Source organism: Delphinus delphis, chromosome 3, assembly GCF_949987515.2.
Source record: "Delphinus delphis chromosome 3, mDelDel1.2, whole genome shotgun sequence".
Lineage (NCBI taxonomy): Eukaryota > Metazoa > Chordata > Mammalia > Artiodactyla > Delphinidae > Delphinus > Delphinus delphis.
Genome location: NC_082685.1, coordinates 14,402,132 through 14,418,328, shown reverse-complemented (window position 1 = coordinate 14,418,328; position 16,197 = coordinate 14,402,132). Strand labels below are relative to the sequence as shown.

The following is a 16,197-nucleotide window of genomic DNA, read 5'->3' as shown; positions in this document are numbered from 1 at the left end:
ATCCATTCATTCATCCGTCATATTCATTCCTATGATTCTCAACCAGGGATGATTCTGCTTCCCAAGGGACACTTGTCAATGTTTATATTTTTGATTACTGTGACTGCAGAGGAGTTACTGGCATCTAGTGGATGGAGACCAGGGACACTGCTCTATACACCCTACATGACAGCCCCACCACAGAGTATGACCTGGCCCCAAATGTCAGCATGGCTGAGAATGAGAGCCCTTGGGAGAAATGGGGAGGTGAGAACCCACCTCCCAGGATGAGCTGGAAGGAGACGCATGCTCCCCACAGCACCGCGTCTTCTCCCCACAGGCAGCATGAACTGGATTTCCTGCCGGGGCATCTCGGGGGGCATTGAGGGTCTGTTGGATGACTTTGACCTGTGCGCCCTTCACGTGGACTGTCCTGAGGTCAGCCTGGTCCGGGAAGCCCCCCAGCTGTGCCGCCCGGCAGTGGAGCTCCGACGCATGGGTGAGTCGGGCTGAGCGGGCTGGGTCGGGGGGAGGGGTGGTCCACTTTGCACTGACTTCTAGAAACCCACTCTCCTCACCGAGCCGCCAGATGGATTTGCATCAGCTCATACGCCTTTCCTGTCTATAGCTGAGGGGTTTCTCCCAGCTCCAGCTTCTAGAACTTTGAGCTGAACCTGGGAGAGCTTAGGAGTGAAAACTACCAAGGCAGAGCCGATCCCCTCACCAGGACGGCCCAACATCTTAGTCTATTTTTTTTTAATTTTGATTTATTTTGATTTATTTTTTGGCTGTGCCGCGTGGCTTGTGGGATCTTAGCTGCCCGACCAGGGATCAAACCTGGGCCCTCGGCAGTAAGGGTGTGAAGTCCTTACCACTGGAATGCCAGGGAATTCCCCAGCATCTTACTCTGGAAAGGGCCACATAGGAGATATTTCAGGCAAAATCGAGGAAATTATGTTGACACTTAATATAACGAGAGATAAAACATGTTCCCACAGATTTTTTTATTGATGAAATTCAAAATAGAATGATAATAATTGAGCATGACTTTTAAAAATATTTATTTGGTTGCACTGGGTCTTAGTTGCAGCACGCAGGCTCCTTAGTTGTGGCATGCATGCGGGATCTAGTTCCTTGACCAGGGATCAAACCTGGGCCCCCTTCATTGGGAGCGCAGAGTCTTAACCACTGCGCCACCAAGGAAGTCCTGAGCACAACATTTTTGTAAGTCAGCTCTACTCACGAGAAAGATGAGGGGAACTCTTGTTCAGGGGGATAACATTTTGCTCAGTTGGGGTTCAAAGTTGGTATTTCCTGTCATCCCACTAATTACAAACATCAATCCGAAAACATTAATGTATTTTACAAAAACCATTCTTAGCTCTCAGGACAAATCGTTCAGCTGGATTTGGTCCACACTCTGCCCTAGAACTTTAAGAATCTCTGAATCCTCAGTTGATACTCTGTCCAGGATGGTGTTTCGTTTGTTTGCGTTTTTTAAAATTGTGGCAAAATACACATAACATAAAATTAACCATTTTAATTGTACAGTTCTGTGGCATTAAGTACATTCACACTGTTGGGCAGCCATCACCACCATCCGTCTCCAGAACTTGCTCATCTTTTCAAACAGAAACTCTGTCCCCATTAAACACTCACTCCCCATCCCCCCCTCCCCCAGCCCCTGGCACCCACCCTTCTACTTCTGTCTCTATGAATTTGACCACTCCAGGCACCTCATATAAGTGGAATCATGCAGTATTTGTCCTTTTTGTGTTTGGCTTATTTCACTTAACATAATGTCCTCAAGGTTCACCCATGTTGTAGCATGTGTTAGAATATCTTTCCTTTTTAAGGTTGAATAACATTCCATTGTGTGGAAGAACCGCATTTTGCTCATCCATTCATCAATGGACACTTGGTTTGTCTTTACCTTTTGGCAATTGTGAATGATGCTGCTGTGAATAAGGGTGTACAAATATCTTTTTGAGACCTTGCTTTATATTCTTCTGGATACATACCGAGGTGTAGAATTGCTCAATCATCTGATAATTCTGTGTTTAATTTTTGAGGAACTGCCAGGCCATTTTCCACAGTGGCTGGACCATTTCACATTCCCACCAACAGTGCATAAAATTTCTAGTTTCTCTGCATCTTCTCCAACACTTGTTACTTTCTGATTTAAAAAAAAAAAAAAAAAAAAGCCATCCTAATGAGTGTGAAGTGACCAGGATGGTTTTTTATCATACACTTCCAAGCTGGTTCTTTTTTTTTTTTTTTCACCACACCACGTGGCTTGTGGTATCTTAGTTCCCCGACCAGGGATACCCGGGCCCCAGCAGTGAACCTTGGAGTCCTAACCACTGGACTGCCAGGGAATTCCCATCCCAGCTGGTTTTGATTTGAGGGCGTTTACAAGGGGTTTTATAAAGGTGCTTATTTCCTATATCCCTTCCGTGGCTTGCTCAGACCTGACAACTGTTGCTTGTCCAAGAAGCCTGTCTGGCCACCACTCACGCTGGACACCCCTGGCCACCACACCCCTGCATATTTCATCATTGCATGTTGTTTCCATCTATCTTAACTCTTAGTTATTATTTCTGCTGGCTTTCTTTTGCATCATCTGTCTGCCTCTGCTCCCTGCCAAATGTCCACCCCTACTACATGGACCAGTCCAAGAGTATGGATTTTGAGTCCCATCATGCTGATTCAAATCTGGGCTCTGCTACTTACTGGCAGTGTGACCTTGCAAGCCCCTAACTACCCCCACCCCTCCCCCATCCTCAATCCCGCCTTGCAGCCTTCAGTTTTCCCATCTGCAAAATGGGGATGTTGGTCGACCCTCCCACCTAGGGCTGCTGGGAAAGTTTTGCTAGTCAATTCATGCTGAGCCTGTCCCCGTGGCGCCATCCGAGGATCCCGTTATGGTCATGTGACAGCACCAATGTTTTGACGTGAACGGCCTTGGAGAAGCCATTTCTGTCCTCTGCTTCCCTCATCAGCAAAATGTGGGATAGAACTAAAGTGTGTCTAGGATCCCACCCAAGTGGGAGATACTGGTGCTCATGATCAGTTACACCTTTCTCCTACATTCACGCTCGCCAGCAGTTTTAAACCTCGAAGGGAGTGATTTCCCGGGAAAACAGCCTTGGGCTTACATGCCCAGTTTAAGGGAAGATTTAAAAGCCCAAATCACAGTATGTTCTTTGCAGTGTTTCCTGATTGACAACCTGTGGCTGCCCAGAACAAGGAGGAGGTGTAGGAATGAATGTTCCCACCAGATGGCGCGGCTGAGCAACCATGCGCTCTCACCACATTCCAGTACTGTACGGCCAGCTCCTGAAAGCCCTGTTGGTATTCCCTATTTCTCCCATTGCCTCAGGCTCCAGGATGACTTGGTGTGGTGCCATTTCTGTCCCTGTTTTTATTTTAGAAGACTGATATTTTGTTCATCATGGATGAGGGGGCGGGCGCATCAGTTTTGATTTTTTTAAATATTGCATTAAAATAGTACTTATCTTGGTGGTTGAGTTTGTTGGCACCACTTTAACTTTTGTACCCGTGGTGAGTGGGGCACTTGCCCCTGATCCTGGCCCTGCCCCATCCCACCCACCAGCAAACCCAGGCACAGGGCATTGCCACCATTGCCCCAGGTTCCACAGTTAGGATGCTCCGACAACAGGGACAAAATGAACTGTCTACCTTCAATGTCCCTGGTCTTCACTTGGCATTGCAATCAAACGTTGGGGGTCAGATTCCTGCCTCTTACTGGCTGTGTGACCTTGAGTAAGTTGCTTAACTTCTTCATACCTCAATTTTCCCTGTTATACGCTTGGGCACTTGGGATAGTAATGATGATACCTCTGTGTGGTAGGCAGAAAAATCTGCCCCCCACCTCCCCACCCCCTGCCAAGATATAGTCACTTCTTAATCCCTGGAACCTATGACTATTACTTTATATGGCAAAAAAAAAAAAAAAATGTGATTAAGCTTCTTGGGATGGAGAGTTTATCCTGGATTATCTAGGTGGGCCCAAAATTCAATCACAAGTGTCCTAATAAGAAGGAAGCAGAGGGAGATTTGAAACAGAAAAAGGGAAAATGTAGAGATGCACAGATGAGAAGGCCATGTGAAAACAGAGGCAGAAACTGGGGTGATGCGCTTGTATACTGCTGGTGGGAATGTCAATTGCTGCAGCCACTGTGGAAAACAGCATGGAAGTTTCTCAAAAAAACTAAAAAATAGAACTACCACATGAGCCAGTAATTCCATTCCTGGGTAAAAAAAACAAAACAAAACCACTAATTCGAAAAGACACACGTGCCCCAATGTTCCTAGCAGCATTATTTACAATTGCCAAAATATGGAAGCACCTAAATGTCCATCAACAGATGAATGGATAAAGAAGATGTGGTATATGTATACAATGGAATACTACTCAGCCATAAAAAAGAACTAAATTTTGCTATTTACAGCAACATGGATGGACTTGGAGGGCATTCGTCTAAATAAGTTAGAGAAATACAAATATTGTATGATATCAATTGTACGTGGAATCTAAAAAAATACAACATACTAGTGAATATAACAAAACAGAAGCAGACTCACAGATACAGAGTAAAAACTAGTAGTTACCAGTGGGGAGAGGGAATGGTAGAGGGGCAAAATAGGGGTGGGGGAATGGGAGGTACAAATTATTGGGTGTAAGATAGGCTTCAAGGATGTATTGTACAACATGGGAAATATAGTCAATATTTTGTAATAACTGTAAGTGGAGTGTAACCTTTTAAAATTGTATAAACAATTAAAAATTTAAAAAGAGATTACAGTGATGTGGTCACAAGCCAAGGAATGCCTGAAGCCCCCAGAAGCTGGAAGAGGCAAGGAAGCATCCTCCCCCAGAGCCTCTGGAGGGAGCACAGCCCTGTCGACACCTTGATTTCGGACTTCTGGCCTCCAGAACTGTGAGAGAAGGAAGTTCTGTTGTTTGAAGCCCCCCAGGTTGTCTTGTTATAGCAGCCACAGGACACTAACCCACTCAGTAACTATGAAGTGCTGGAGAAGTGATCATTATTTCTCTAACAGACACTTGTTGGGTGCCTGACACTCAGAACATAGCAATAAACAAGACAGGCATCCTCCCTGCTATCTGGAAACCCAAGGTCTAGGGTAGGAGAGGGGGAAACCACCTGGTGCACTTGAAGTAGGGGCAAGTGTGTGTGGAGCACAGAAAAGGAGGCAGGAGGGGGACTCCACCCAGGGAAGCAGCGCCCCTCCCCTTAACCAGCATCTCCTCTGTTGCAGAGAGAAGCAACCTGTGTACAGAACTCCTGGCCAGCCTCCATTTCTTCGCCACCTCACATCGGGCGCTGGTGGGACAGCTGTGCCAATAGGCGCAGAGCTGGTTCCGGATGTGCCCACAGCCTGTGCTGGTGCCCCTCGGAGGATTCCTCCAGCCCCCGGGAGGACCCCTCCAGGCAACTCTCACCGGCTGTCACAAAGGTGCGTCTCCCAAGCGTAGCCAAAATCCAGCCAGGCCCCTGCCTGCCTGGGGGCAGTGGACTGCGGGTGTTTTGGGCTGCTCTCTGGGTTTCCCCTCTGCCAGCTGGGAAGCCCCAAGGGTGCCATCAGGACCTGGCCCTGCGGTCTCATGCTGACTCGGCTCCCTCTGCCCCCCAGGGACTGTAGATTACTAGTGTAAATACTGCTAATGAGCCCAGAGCGAGGGCATGCCAACTGCCTCTGGGGTTTCATCTCTAAGAGTTCGGTGCCCGTCTTATAGATAGCTTCTGAGATTTACAGCCTAATGCTAGTAAGTCTGGAAACTAGGAACTGGTGCCTGACTGGAGCCTGAGAGGCTGGTGGAACTTGTAGGTTCTCCCTGGGACACCAGAATGTCAGAGGGACAAGAGGATTTAGTTCTCTCCATCCATTCTTCAACCATCCTTCCTTCCTTCCTTCCTTCCTTCCTTCCTTCCATCCAGCTGTCCATCTGTCTGTTCATCCCTCCACCCATCCCTCCATCCATTCATCCTTCCACCCTTCCTTCCATCTATCCATCTGTATGTCCTTCCATCCTTCCTCCCTCCTTTATTCCTTCCTTCCTTCCCATCCATCCATCCATTCATCCATTCACCCATCAGTTGTCCGTATTTCCAATAGTCACCCTTCCTTCTACCCTTCTATCCACACCACTTACCTTCCATTTCCCCCAGTTTGCCATCTTCTATCCCCTCGCTTTACCCCTTCACTCACTCAGCCAACTCAACCACCCATCTATCAAATAATTCATCCAGTTACCCATCTAACACCCACACATTCACTCACCCACTCATCTAACCAGCCACCTATCTGTCCACTTATCCACCAGTTCACCTCCATTCATCCATCCCTTTATCTGCCCACCCATAATCTCTCACGTTAATCACTGAATACAGTTAGCTTTGGTTCAAATGCCAGTTATTGTGACTCAGGCCATTTTTGTGCCACATAGCCTTGTAGGGAAAGCTACACTCCCAAGGCACAGAGCTTCCAAATCAGAAATTCTAAGAGATGCTAAGGACAATGCATGGAAGAACTGATTTAGGGACAGCTACTAGAATGCTGTGTTGAGAAGGATTCTGAGACTCAATCTGGTTTAATGGTATATTGGTTACAATACAAGTGCTGATGCTGTAACAAAGGCCAAAGTAGCAGTGGCTTAAATAAAACAGGAGTTACTTTCTCTCACACACAATAGTCCAGGCATAAGAAAAGGTAATATGGTATCTCCAGGGGGTCAGGGACCCAAACTCTTTCAAATTTGTTGCTCTGCCATTTTCAATGTGAGGTTTCCATTTAATGGCCCAAAATAGCTGCTCCAGCTCTTACCATCACAATGGCATTCCAGCCAGTGGGAAGAGGGAAGAAGTAGATGGCAGGCCCCTTCCTTTCAAAGGCATGGCCTTGAAGCAGAGCTTACCACTTCTGCTCCTGTCGTGCTGGTGAGAACTTGGCCATCTTCGACTGCAAGGGAGTGTGGGAAAAATGGTCTTTGAGTAACCACGTACTCACCTAAAACCTGTGGGCTGTGGGTTTTATTACTGAAGGAAGCATGATAGAATGGCTATTGGGGGGGCCAAATCACAGAGAGTGCGGTGATTGACTAGTGATGTCTGCCACAGCGTAGGCAAAGGAAGTTACAGCTCAAAGTGAATTTTTTCTTTTTCTCATCTCAGTAGGGAAATGTGCCACTTGTACGAGCTCTAGTCATGTTGAAGTTGAGAAAGTTCCTACGCACTCTGGGCTTCAGTTTCTTCATTTTTAAAATGAGAAGTTTGAGTTCACATTTCCAAGGTCACACAGTGAGTGAGTGATCCTCCCCCACAAAAAGGGAAAAAAAGAAAGAAAAAAAAATCTCATCTCTTCATGCCCTGTCCCGATGAGGTAGAAACACAATTCTGGATTCTCAGACCTGGACTGGCTCTGATTTCAGCACCTCCCCCATCACCTTAAAAATGAGGAAACTGAGGCACAGAGCAGGAAAAGGACTTAATCAGGGCATTCAGAAAGTCTGGTCTCCTGATATTCGGGCTGTTTTCTCCAGTGTAACTTGGTCCCTGTCTGTCTTCAGCGATGATCCAATCAAGATCCACCCAGCAGAGAGCCTTGGGCTGTGTTTGCTCAAACTATTGGCAAATATTTTTTTTCTTTGGGGCACCAGCCCTTCTTTTCCCACACAGATCGAGCTCAAAGAGAAGTCGAAAGCAGGGTTCTCATCCTCAGCCAATTTAATTCCACTCCTGAGTCTTCTCCAACTGTGCACTCAACCACGCATCACTGACATTTGCGGCTGGTTCCTTCTCTGGAGTGGGGTCATCGTGTGCACTGCAGGATGCTGAGCAACGTCCCTGCCTCCACCCATCAGATGCCAGTAGCATCCTGGTCTCCAGTTGTAACAACCAAAAATGTCTCCAGACATTTCCCACTGTGCCCTGGGGGGCTGAATCGCCGCTGGGTAGGAACCGCTGAACTAGAGACACTTATGACTGAGGAGTGGTTTAGTCCATTTTCCTACCTCAGATCAACATAAACATTTCAACCCAGAGTCTTCATCTGGCATCTGACAGCGCTGGCTTTGAAATCCTGGCTCTGCCACTTCTAGGTGTGTGACTCTGTCTGTGCCCCAGTTTCCTTATCTGTGAAGTGAGGGGCCCATTAGAGTACCTCATGGCTGAGCACTCAGACACATGAGCTCTTGTTTCTGTGTGGCTGCAGGCATCACTGCCATGGCATGGAGCCTGGAAGAGAAGCTGCTGGTGGTTGGCACCCAGGAGAGCAATGGTAGCTGTGTGGGATATGGAAGAACAGCAGGTGATCCACATCCTACCTGGACACACAGGTGAGGCTCAGGAAGTGGGGTTTATGATCAGCTTCCTCCTAGAGTCCCACAGCAATCAGTCAGTCCCCTGGGGCCCCTTCACTACCAATTCATTTCTCTGTATTAAAACCCTGACCTTTGTTCCTGCATCAGCTAGCTATAGCCACATAACAAAACACCCCAAACAGGAATATAAATTGGTGCAGCCACTGTGGAGAATAGTATGGAGGTTCCTCAAAAAACTAAAAATAAAGTTTCTATATGATCCAGCAGTCCTACTCCTGGGCATATATCTGGACAAAACTATAATTTGAAAAGATACATGCACCCCTATGTTCATAGCAGCAGTATTGAAAATAGCCAAGACTTGGAAACAACCTGCATGTTCATTGACAGATGAATGGACAAAGAAGATCTGATATATATATATATATATATATATATATATATATATATATATATATATATATATACAATGGAATATTACTCAGCCATAAAAAAGAATGACATGATGCCATTTGCACCCATGTCATTTACATGGGTGGCCCTAGAGATGATCATACTAAGTGAAGTAAGGCAAAAAGAGAAAGGCAAATACCATATGATATCATTTATATGTGGAATATAAAATATGACACAGATGAACTTATCTACAAAACAGAAACAGACTCACAGACATAGAGAACAGACTTGTGGTTGCCAAGGGGAAGGGGGGCAGGGGAGGGTTGGATGGGGAGTTTGGGACCAGCAGATGCAAACTATTGTATATGGGATGGATAAACAACAAGGTCCTATTGTATAGCACAGGGAACTATATTCAATATCCTGTAATAAACCATAATGGAAAAGAATATGAAAAAGAAAAAACAAAACCCACCCCAAACAGAGTAGCTTCAAACAATAGTTGTTTATTTAGCTCACCTCTGTGACTGGGCAATTCAGGCTGGGCTCAGCCAGGCAGCTCTTCTGGTCTCAGCCAGGCTTGCTCATGCATATGTAGTCAGTTATGGGGCATCTGGGAGCTGGCTGGTTCAGGACGTTCTTAGCTGAGACAACTCAACTCTGTTCCACCTGATCTCTCATCCTCCAGCAGGTGAGCCTGGGCAGAGGCAGGGTTTCAAGAGGGCAAGCAGAAGTGTATAAGGTCTCTGAAGGCCTGGAACTGGCCTTGGAACTGGCACCCCTTCACATTCCATTGGCCCAAGGAAGTCCCAAGAACAATCCAGAATCAATGGGTAGGGAAATTTGCTTCATCTCTTGATGGGAGGAGCAAAGTCACACTGCACAAGGTATAGATCTTGGACGGTAAAGGATTGTGGTCATTTATGCAATTTGTCTACCACAGTCTCTCAGAGCCTAAGTAACGTTTTCATTTCTACAAAACCATCACAGCTATGGTTGATTCATTCCAACAATTATTGAGTGCTTACTGTGTACCAGGCCCTGATCTGAGGCTGAAGAGAGACAGATCGGGGCCGAAACTCGGGTAAGGGGAGTGAGGCACACCCCTTGGGTGTAAAATTTAGGAGCATCCCAAAGTTAAAAAAAAACTTGGTCATCATGATAATATTTCAATGCAATGTGTTTATTTTTTATTTATTTATTTTGTTTTGGCCGTGCCACACAGCATGCAGGATCTTAGTTCCCCGACCAGGGATCAAACCCATGCCCCCTGCAGCGGAAGCATGGAGTCTTAACCACTGGACCGCGGGGGAATTCCTGAATGCATTTATTTATTTATTTATTTATTTATTTATTTATTTATTTATTGGCTGCATTGGGTCTTAGTTGCAGCACGCGGGACCTTTCTTTTCGGCACACGGGCTCTTCCTTGCAGTGCATGGGCTTGTCTCTAGTTGTAGCGCACAGGCTCCAGAGCATGTGGGCTCATTAGTTGTGGCGCGCGAGCTTTAGTTGCCCCGCCGCATGTGGGATCTTAGTTCCCTGACCAGGGATCAAACAGGCATCCCCTGCATTGCAGGACGGATTCTTAACCACTGCGGAAAGTCCTGCAAATGTAATTTTTAAAAAAGTTTTTAAAAATCAAAAAATTAATGCAGAACAATCCACGATGAATAAACATCAACCTGTCTTAAAGACAGGATGAGTAATAGTGCTGTGTCAATCCACACTGGAGAGAGAGGCAAAAGGAAAACTCAACAATTTGGTACCTCCTTAAACTTTGCACCCGAGGTAAGTGCCTTACTTGCCTCACCCTGATCCCGGCCCTGAGTCAGATCCGTGTATTTGAGAAGGCAAGCCGGACAAAAATGTAGTTACAAATTGCAATAAATGTAATGAGGAAAACACGGTGTCATGAGCTACAATAACCAAAGTGACTGACTTAGGGCAGTTAGGGAAAGGATTTCTCTGAGCAGGGACACTCAACCAAGATACAAAGGCTATGAATAAGTGTGCAAAGGGCAGGAAGGTAGAGCATCCCAGGTGTGGGAAACAACCAGTGCAAAGACCCTGAGAAGATGAGGTTGGAACATGGATAGAGTAGGAAGGAAGCTGTAAGGCTGGAGCTTAGGATATTGTATCAAATGAAAGGAGCCACTCACAAAAGACTACATTGTATGTGATTCTTTTATATGAAATGTCTGCAACAGGTAAATCTGGAGAGACAGAAAGCAGTTTAGTGGTTGTCAGGGGCTGGTGGAAGGGGGATGGAGAGAGACTGCTAACGGGGACGGGGTTTCCTTTTTGGGTGACAAAAATGTTCTGGAATCTGATAGAGGTGACGTTTGCACAACATCGTGAATGTACTAGTATCACTGATTATACAATTTAAGATGGTTTAAATGATAAGGGGAGAAAAGGGAGGGAGTGACAGTTTTTGAGGTTATGAAAATACTCTAAACCTAGCCTGTGGTGATGGTTGCACAACTCTGGGAACGTTCATTTCCCAGAACGGTGAATTATACTGTTGTACATGAATAGGTGAATTTTATGCTTGTGAATTATATCTCAATAAAGATGTTAAAATATTACATGATTGCAATCTCAGTATGTACATGGTTTTATCGTTTTTTTCTCAACATTTTGCCATAAACATTCTTTTGTCTTCATGGAATCTTTTTAAAAACAACTTTATTGAGGTATAATTTACATACCATACAATACACGTGTTTTAAACATATAGTCAATGATTTTGTAGTAAATGTATCAAATTGTGCCACCATTACCGTAATCCTGCTGTAGCGCTTTCCATCACCCCAAGGAGATCCCTCCTGCCCCCTTTGCAGTCCATCCCTCCTCCCACCCCCAGCCCCATGGTAACCACCAATATGCCTTCTGAGTCTACAGGTTTGTATTTTCTGGACCTTTCATATAAATGAAATTGTATAGCATGTGGTCTTTGGCATGGGACTTCTTTCACTCCACGTAACATTGTCTGAGTTCATCTGTATTGTTACATGTATGGTTAGTTTTTCCTTTGCATTGCTGAGCCGTATTCCATTGCATGGAACGAACAGAGGTTTTAATCCATTCATCACTCGAAGGACATTTACACTGTTCCCAGTTTGGGGCTGTTATGAATAATGCTGCTGTGATTCACTGAATCTTCATCTTTATAATGCTAACTGCACCAAAAATATTTCATTTCTCTCGATAGATCGTGTTCCAGAATTTATTAAACTATTTAAAAAGTTTTTGGGGCTATTTAGGCTATTTGTAGTTATCTGCTATTTGGATAACACTGGGATGAATCTGGGATTTGTTTGTTTGTTTGTTTTTAATTAATTAATTTATGTATATTTATTTTTGGCTGTGTTGGGTCTTTGTTTCTGTGCGAGGTCTTTCTCCAGTTGCGGTGAGCGGGGGCCACTCTTCATCACGATGCGCGGGCCTCTCACCGTCGCGGCCTCTCCCGTTGCGGAGCACAGGCTCCAGACGCGCAGGCTCAGTAGTTGCGGCTCACGGGCTTAGTTGCTCCGCAGCATGTGGGATCTTCCCAGACCAGGGCTCGAACCCATGTCCCCTGCATTGGCAGGTAGATTCTTAACCACTGCGCCACCAGGGAAGCCCGAATCTGTTTTTACTCTTGCCAATATTTTTCCGTTCTGTTGAATATTTCTAGTGAGTGGTATTCTTGAATTGAAAGGTATGAACATTCTTAGGGGTTTTGAGAAGTGTTATCTTATTGCTTTCCAAACAGATTGTAACAGATTAAAACACTCTCCAACCCCAAAGCTCCCAGCATTACATGTTTTCATTTTACTCTTTTTGTCTGAGGGGTTGGAGCGGGGTGGATACTGACAGAGTATCTGTCAAATAAGATTCCCTCTATTTTATCATCATCAGGATAGCTATTTTCCTAGAGGTCTATTCAATCTCTGTATCTGTGTGTGAGAGCCATCTCTTCAAGACTTGAGCCCATTTACCAACGGTGACCTTGATTCATTTTTTAAAGTCCTCAAACTCTTATTATTTGTAATCAGAAAAACTCAATAATCTATTTGCCGAAAAAAATGAAAATATTATAGACCTACATAATAGGGGAAGTGAAAGTTTCCGATCCTGTGACAGCAATACTGGAGGTGGTTGGTACTGGCTTGTGAGAGCTGTCTGAAATTTTCAAGAATTTGGTGAGGTGATTGTCAAACACAACCATTCTTTTTTTTAAATTTATTTTTGTATTGAAGTATAGTATATTTACAATGTTGTGTTAATTTCTGCTGTACAGCAAAGTAACTCAGTTATACACATATATACATTCTTTTTTTTTTTTTTTTTTTTTTTTTTTTGCGGTACACGGGCCTCCCACTGTTGTGGACTCTCCCGTTGTGGAGCACAGGCTCCGGACACGCAGGCTCAGCGGCCATGGCTCACGGGCCCAGCCGCTCCGCGGCATGTGGGATCCTCCCGGACCAGGGCATGAACCCGTGTCCCCTGCATCGGCAGGCGGACTCTCAACCACTGCGCCACCAGGGAAGCCCTATATACGTTCTTTTTTGTATTCTTTTCCATCATGGTTTATCCCAGTATATTGAATATAGTTCCCTGTGCTATACAGTAAGACCTTGTTGTTTATCCATTCTGTGTGTAAGTTTGCATCTACTAACCCCAAACTCCCAGTCCATCCCTCCCCCACTTCCCTCTCCCCCTTGGCAACCACAAGTCTGTTCTCTATGTCCAAACACAGTCATTCTTAAACATTAAATTATAGAAACATACAATTAAATAGATTATATTAAAACAAGGTAATAAATACCCAAAGCTCATCACTTTCTAAATATTTTACCACACTCTACTCTTATGTCTCTTCTTGGCTGTTATATCCATGTGATGGAAATGATGTGTTACTGACCATCTCTTTACAACTGCATATATATATCTCCAATAACCAGGTTGCACAAGCTTATATGACTATATATAACCATGGTCTTTTTTTTTTTAGTTAACATCACGTATTTTGCCTCTTTCCATATCATGTATACATCTCTAATTCACTTTAGCAGTGATATAGTATCCTATGTATAGGGATATATTATAAAGCATTGCTATTTATAGAAATTTTGGTTGAAAAATACCGCAATTGCAAGAAATAAAAGTCACCCCTAATACTGCTGACTTATGAATTCTAAAGTAAAATTCCCTTCCTTTACTCTCCCCTCACCCTTCAGTGTCCCCCTGGAAGTGATCAGTGCACACAGTCTGTTATATGCCATTAGCAATTCTTCTCTAGGCTTATGCAGACATAGCTCTGTCCTTTGAGCTTTCGTCAAAAGTTACATCATGCTGTTTTATATACTGGGTTGCAACTTGCTTTTGTTGCAGTAGGTTGTAACAATGTTTTGTGGTGATTGAGAGCCTGGGCTCCAAGCTGAGATCCTAGCTCCATTACTTATTAACCACGTGGCTTTGGATAAGTTACTGTACTCAGCTGTGGCTCAGTTTCCCCATCTATACAATGGGATAACAATAGTACCTCACGAGCTGTCATGAGATTAAAAGAGTTTAATGCATGTTAACCACTTACAACTATGTTTCGCACACAGAAAGCACTAAGTATTGGCTGTTGTAATAATAATTATTATTAGGTGTATGTATATATCCATTTTATTATTATTTAATGCCTGCCTAATATTCTTTACATGGATGTACCCTATTACTTAACCAACTCCCTTTTCATTGACAGGTTGTTTTCAGTTTTCTTTTTTTTTTGCGGTACACGGGCCTCTCACTGTTGTGGCTTCTCCCATTGCCGAGCACAGGCTCCAGACGCGCAGGCTTAGCAGCCATGGCTCACGGGCCTAGCCGCTCCGCGGCATGTGGGATCTTCCCGGACCGGGGCACGAAGCCGCGTCCTCTGCATCGGCAGGCGGACGCTCAACCACTGCTCCACCAGGGAAGCCCTCAGTTTTCTTTTTACACAGACAGCGTTGCATTTAAAGTCCTTCTCCATCTTCACACACTTATGCTATTATTTCTGTAAGACACATTCCTGGAAGTGGGATTTCTGAGTCAAATTGTATGCACATTGTTCCTTTTCCCCTCTTTTTCTTAGCTTTTTATTCTAAAAATAACTGTAGACTCAGAGAAAGTTGCTGAAATAGTACAGAGAATTCCTGTGTACCTTTTATCTACCTTTCCAGGCTAGCAATGTCTTACATAACTATAATATATTATCAAAACCAAGATATTGCACATTTTAACTTTTAATAAATGTCACCAAATTACCCTTCTGCAAATTTATATCAACTTATACTCCCATCAGCATGGTATGAGATTAACTGATTTCTTGTACCTTTGCCAGCAAACTCCAGCAATTAATTCATAGTTTTTGCCAATACTATGGATAATAATGATATTGGTATTTCATGTTGCATTTTGTGACTACTAGTGAGATTGAACATCATTCTCAAATGTTTATTGTCCACTTGTACTACTTCTGTAAATCTCTTGTTATATGATTTGTCCAATTTGTAAGTTGTTTGCGTTTTTGTTGCTTATTTGTAAGAACTCTTTGTTTATTAAAGAGGGTCTCCATTTATCTGTTATATACTGCAAATATTTCCTCCTAATGTGTCATATGCCTTTCAAATTTATCCTCCTGAAATTTTACACTTTTATGTAATCCACTTTGTCAATTTTTCCCCTTTATGTCTTCCAAATTTTGTTCTCCTTAGAAAACTATCTCTCCAGGAGTATGAAATCTTCTCTTATAATTTTATTTTGGTTTACTTTTTGTTTATTAATTTTAAATACTTCCTGGATGATGATAACCTTTTATACATTTCAATGATCTCTATTTAATACAGATTCAACATTTGGGCAATTGATTTAATCCCAACCAGTTGTTACACTCAGTTTAGCTTTGCCACATTCCATTATTTGTAATTTGGATATGTTCTAATCTATCCATCTTTCCTTTGGGAAACCAGGGAATTTCTAAGCCAGGAGAGGTTATGGTAGTTGGAAGGTCAAAATGTTCCCAGCTAATATACTATCCTCCACCCTGGCCTGCTGCAGGAGGGGTGAGGTGTGTGAAAGTGTTTGCCAAAGGATCGTTTGCCATCTCTACCTCGAAGGATCACACGCTGTGCTTGTGAAACTTACTCTCTAACCAGGAGAAATTCACCATTTGGGATGGAGGCTCAGAAGGTCCCACTGAACCTCAGATCTTGAGCCTTCATGTGGATGAAGCAAAGAAGGTTGTGCATTCAGCATCTAGCTCAAAGGTAACAAACACTTGCCCCGTTTGCAAAGTAAAGCTGAGACCAGAGCAGTCAAAGATGGCATATGGTGTTTATATAAGGAGGGGCTCCCTGATATGGGACAGGGGGACTGTAAACAGAGGTACACAACTACTTGAGAGGGTGCCATAAAAGACAACAAAGACAACAAAGACA

At 44.0% G+C, this 16,197-nt stretch overlaps 1 protein-coding gene across 1 annotated transcript in view; it reads left to right on the top strand.

Moving 5' to 3' along the window:
- NWD1 (NACHT and WD repeat domain containing 1) overlaps positions 1 to 16,197 on the top strand; it is a 65,899-nt gene that overhangs the window by 32,298 nt on the left and 17,404 nt on the right. Inside the window, 5 exon segments of the mRNA XM_060006479.1 lie at positions 320 to 478; positions 5,284 to 5,481; positions 8,236 to 8,294; positions 8,296 to 8,359; positions 15,818 to 16,026. Of these exon segments, the coding sequence (XP_059862462.1) occupies positions 320 to 478; positions 5,284 to 5,481; positions 8,236 to 8,294; positions 8,296 to 8,359; positions 15,818 to 16,026 (689 nt within the window).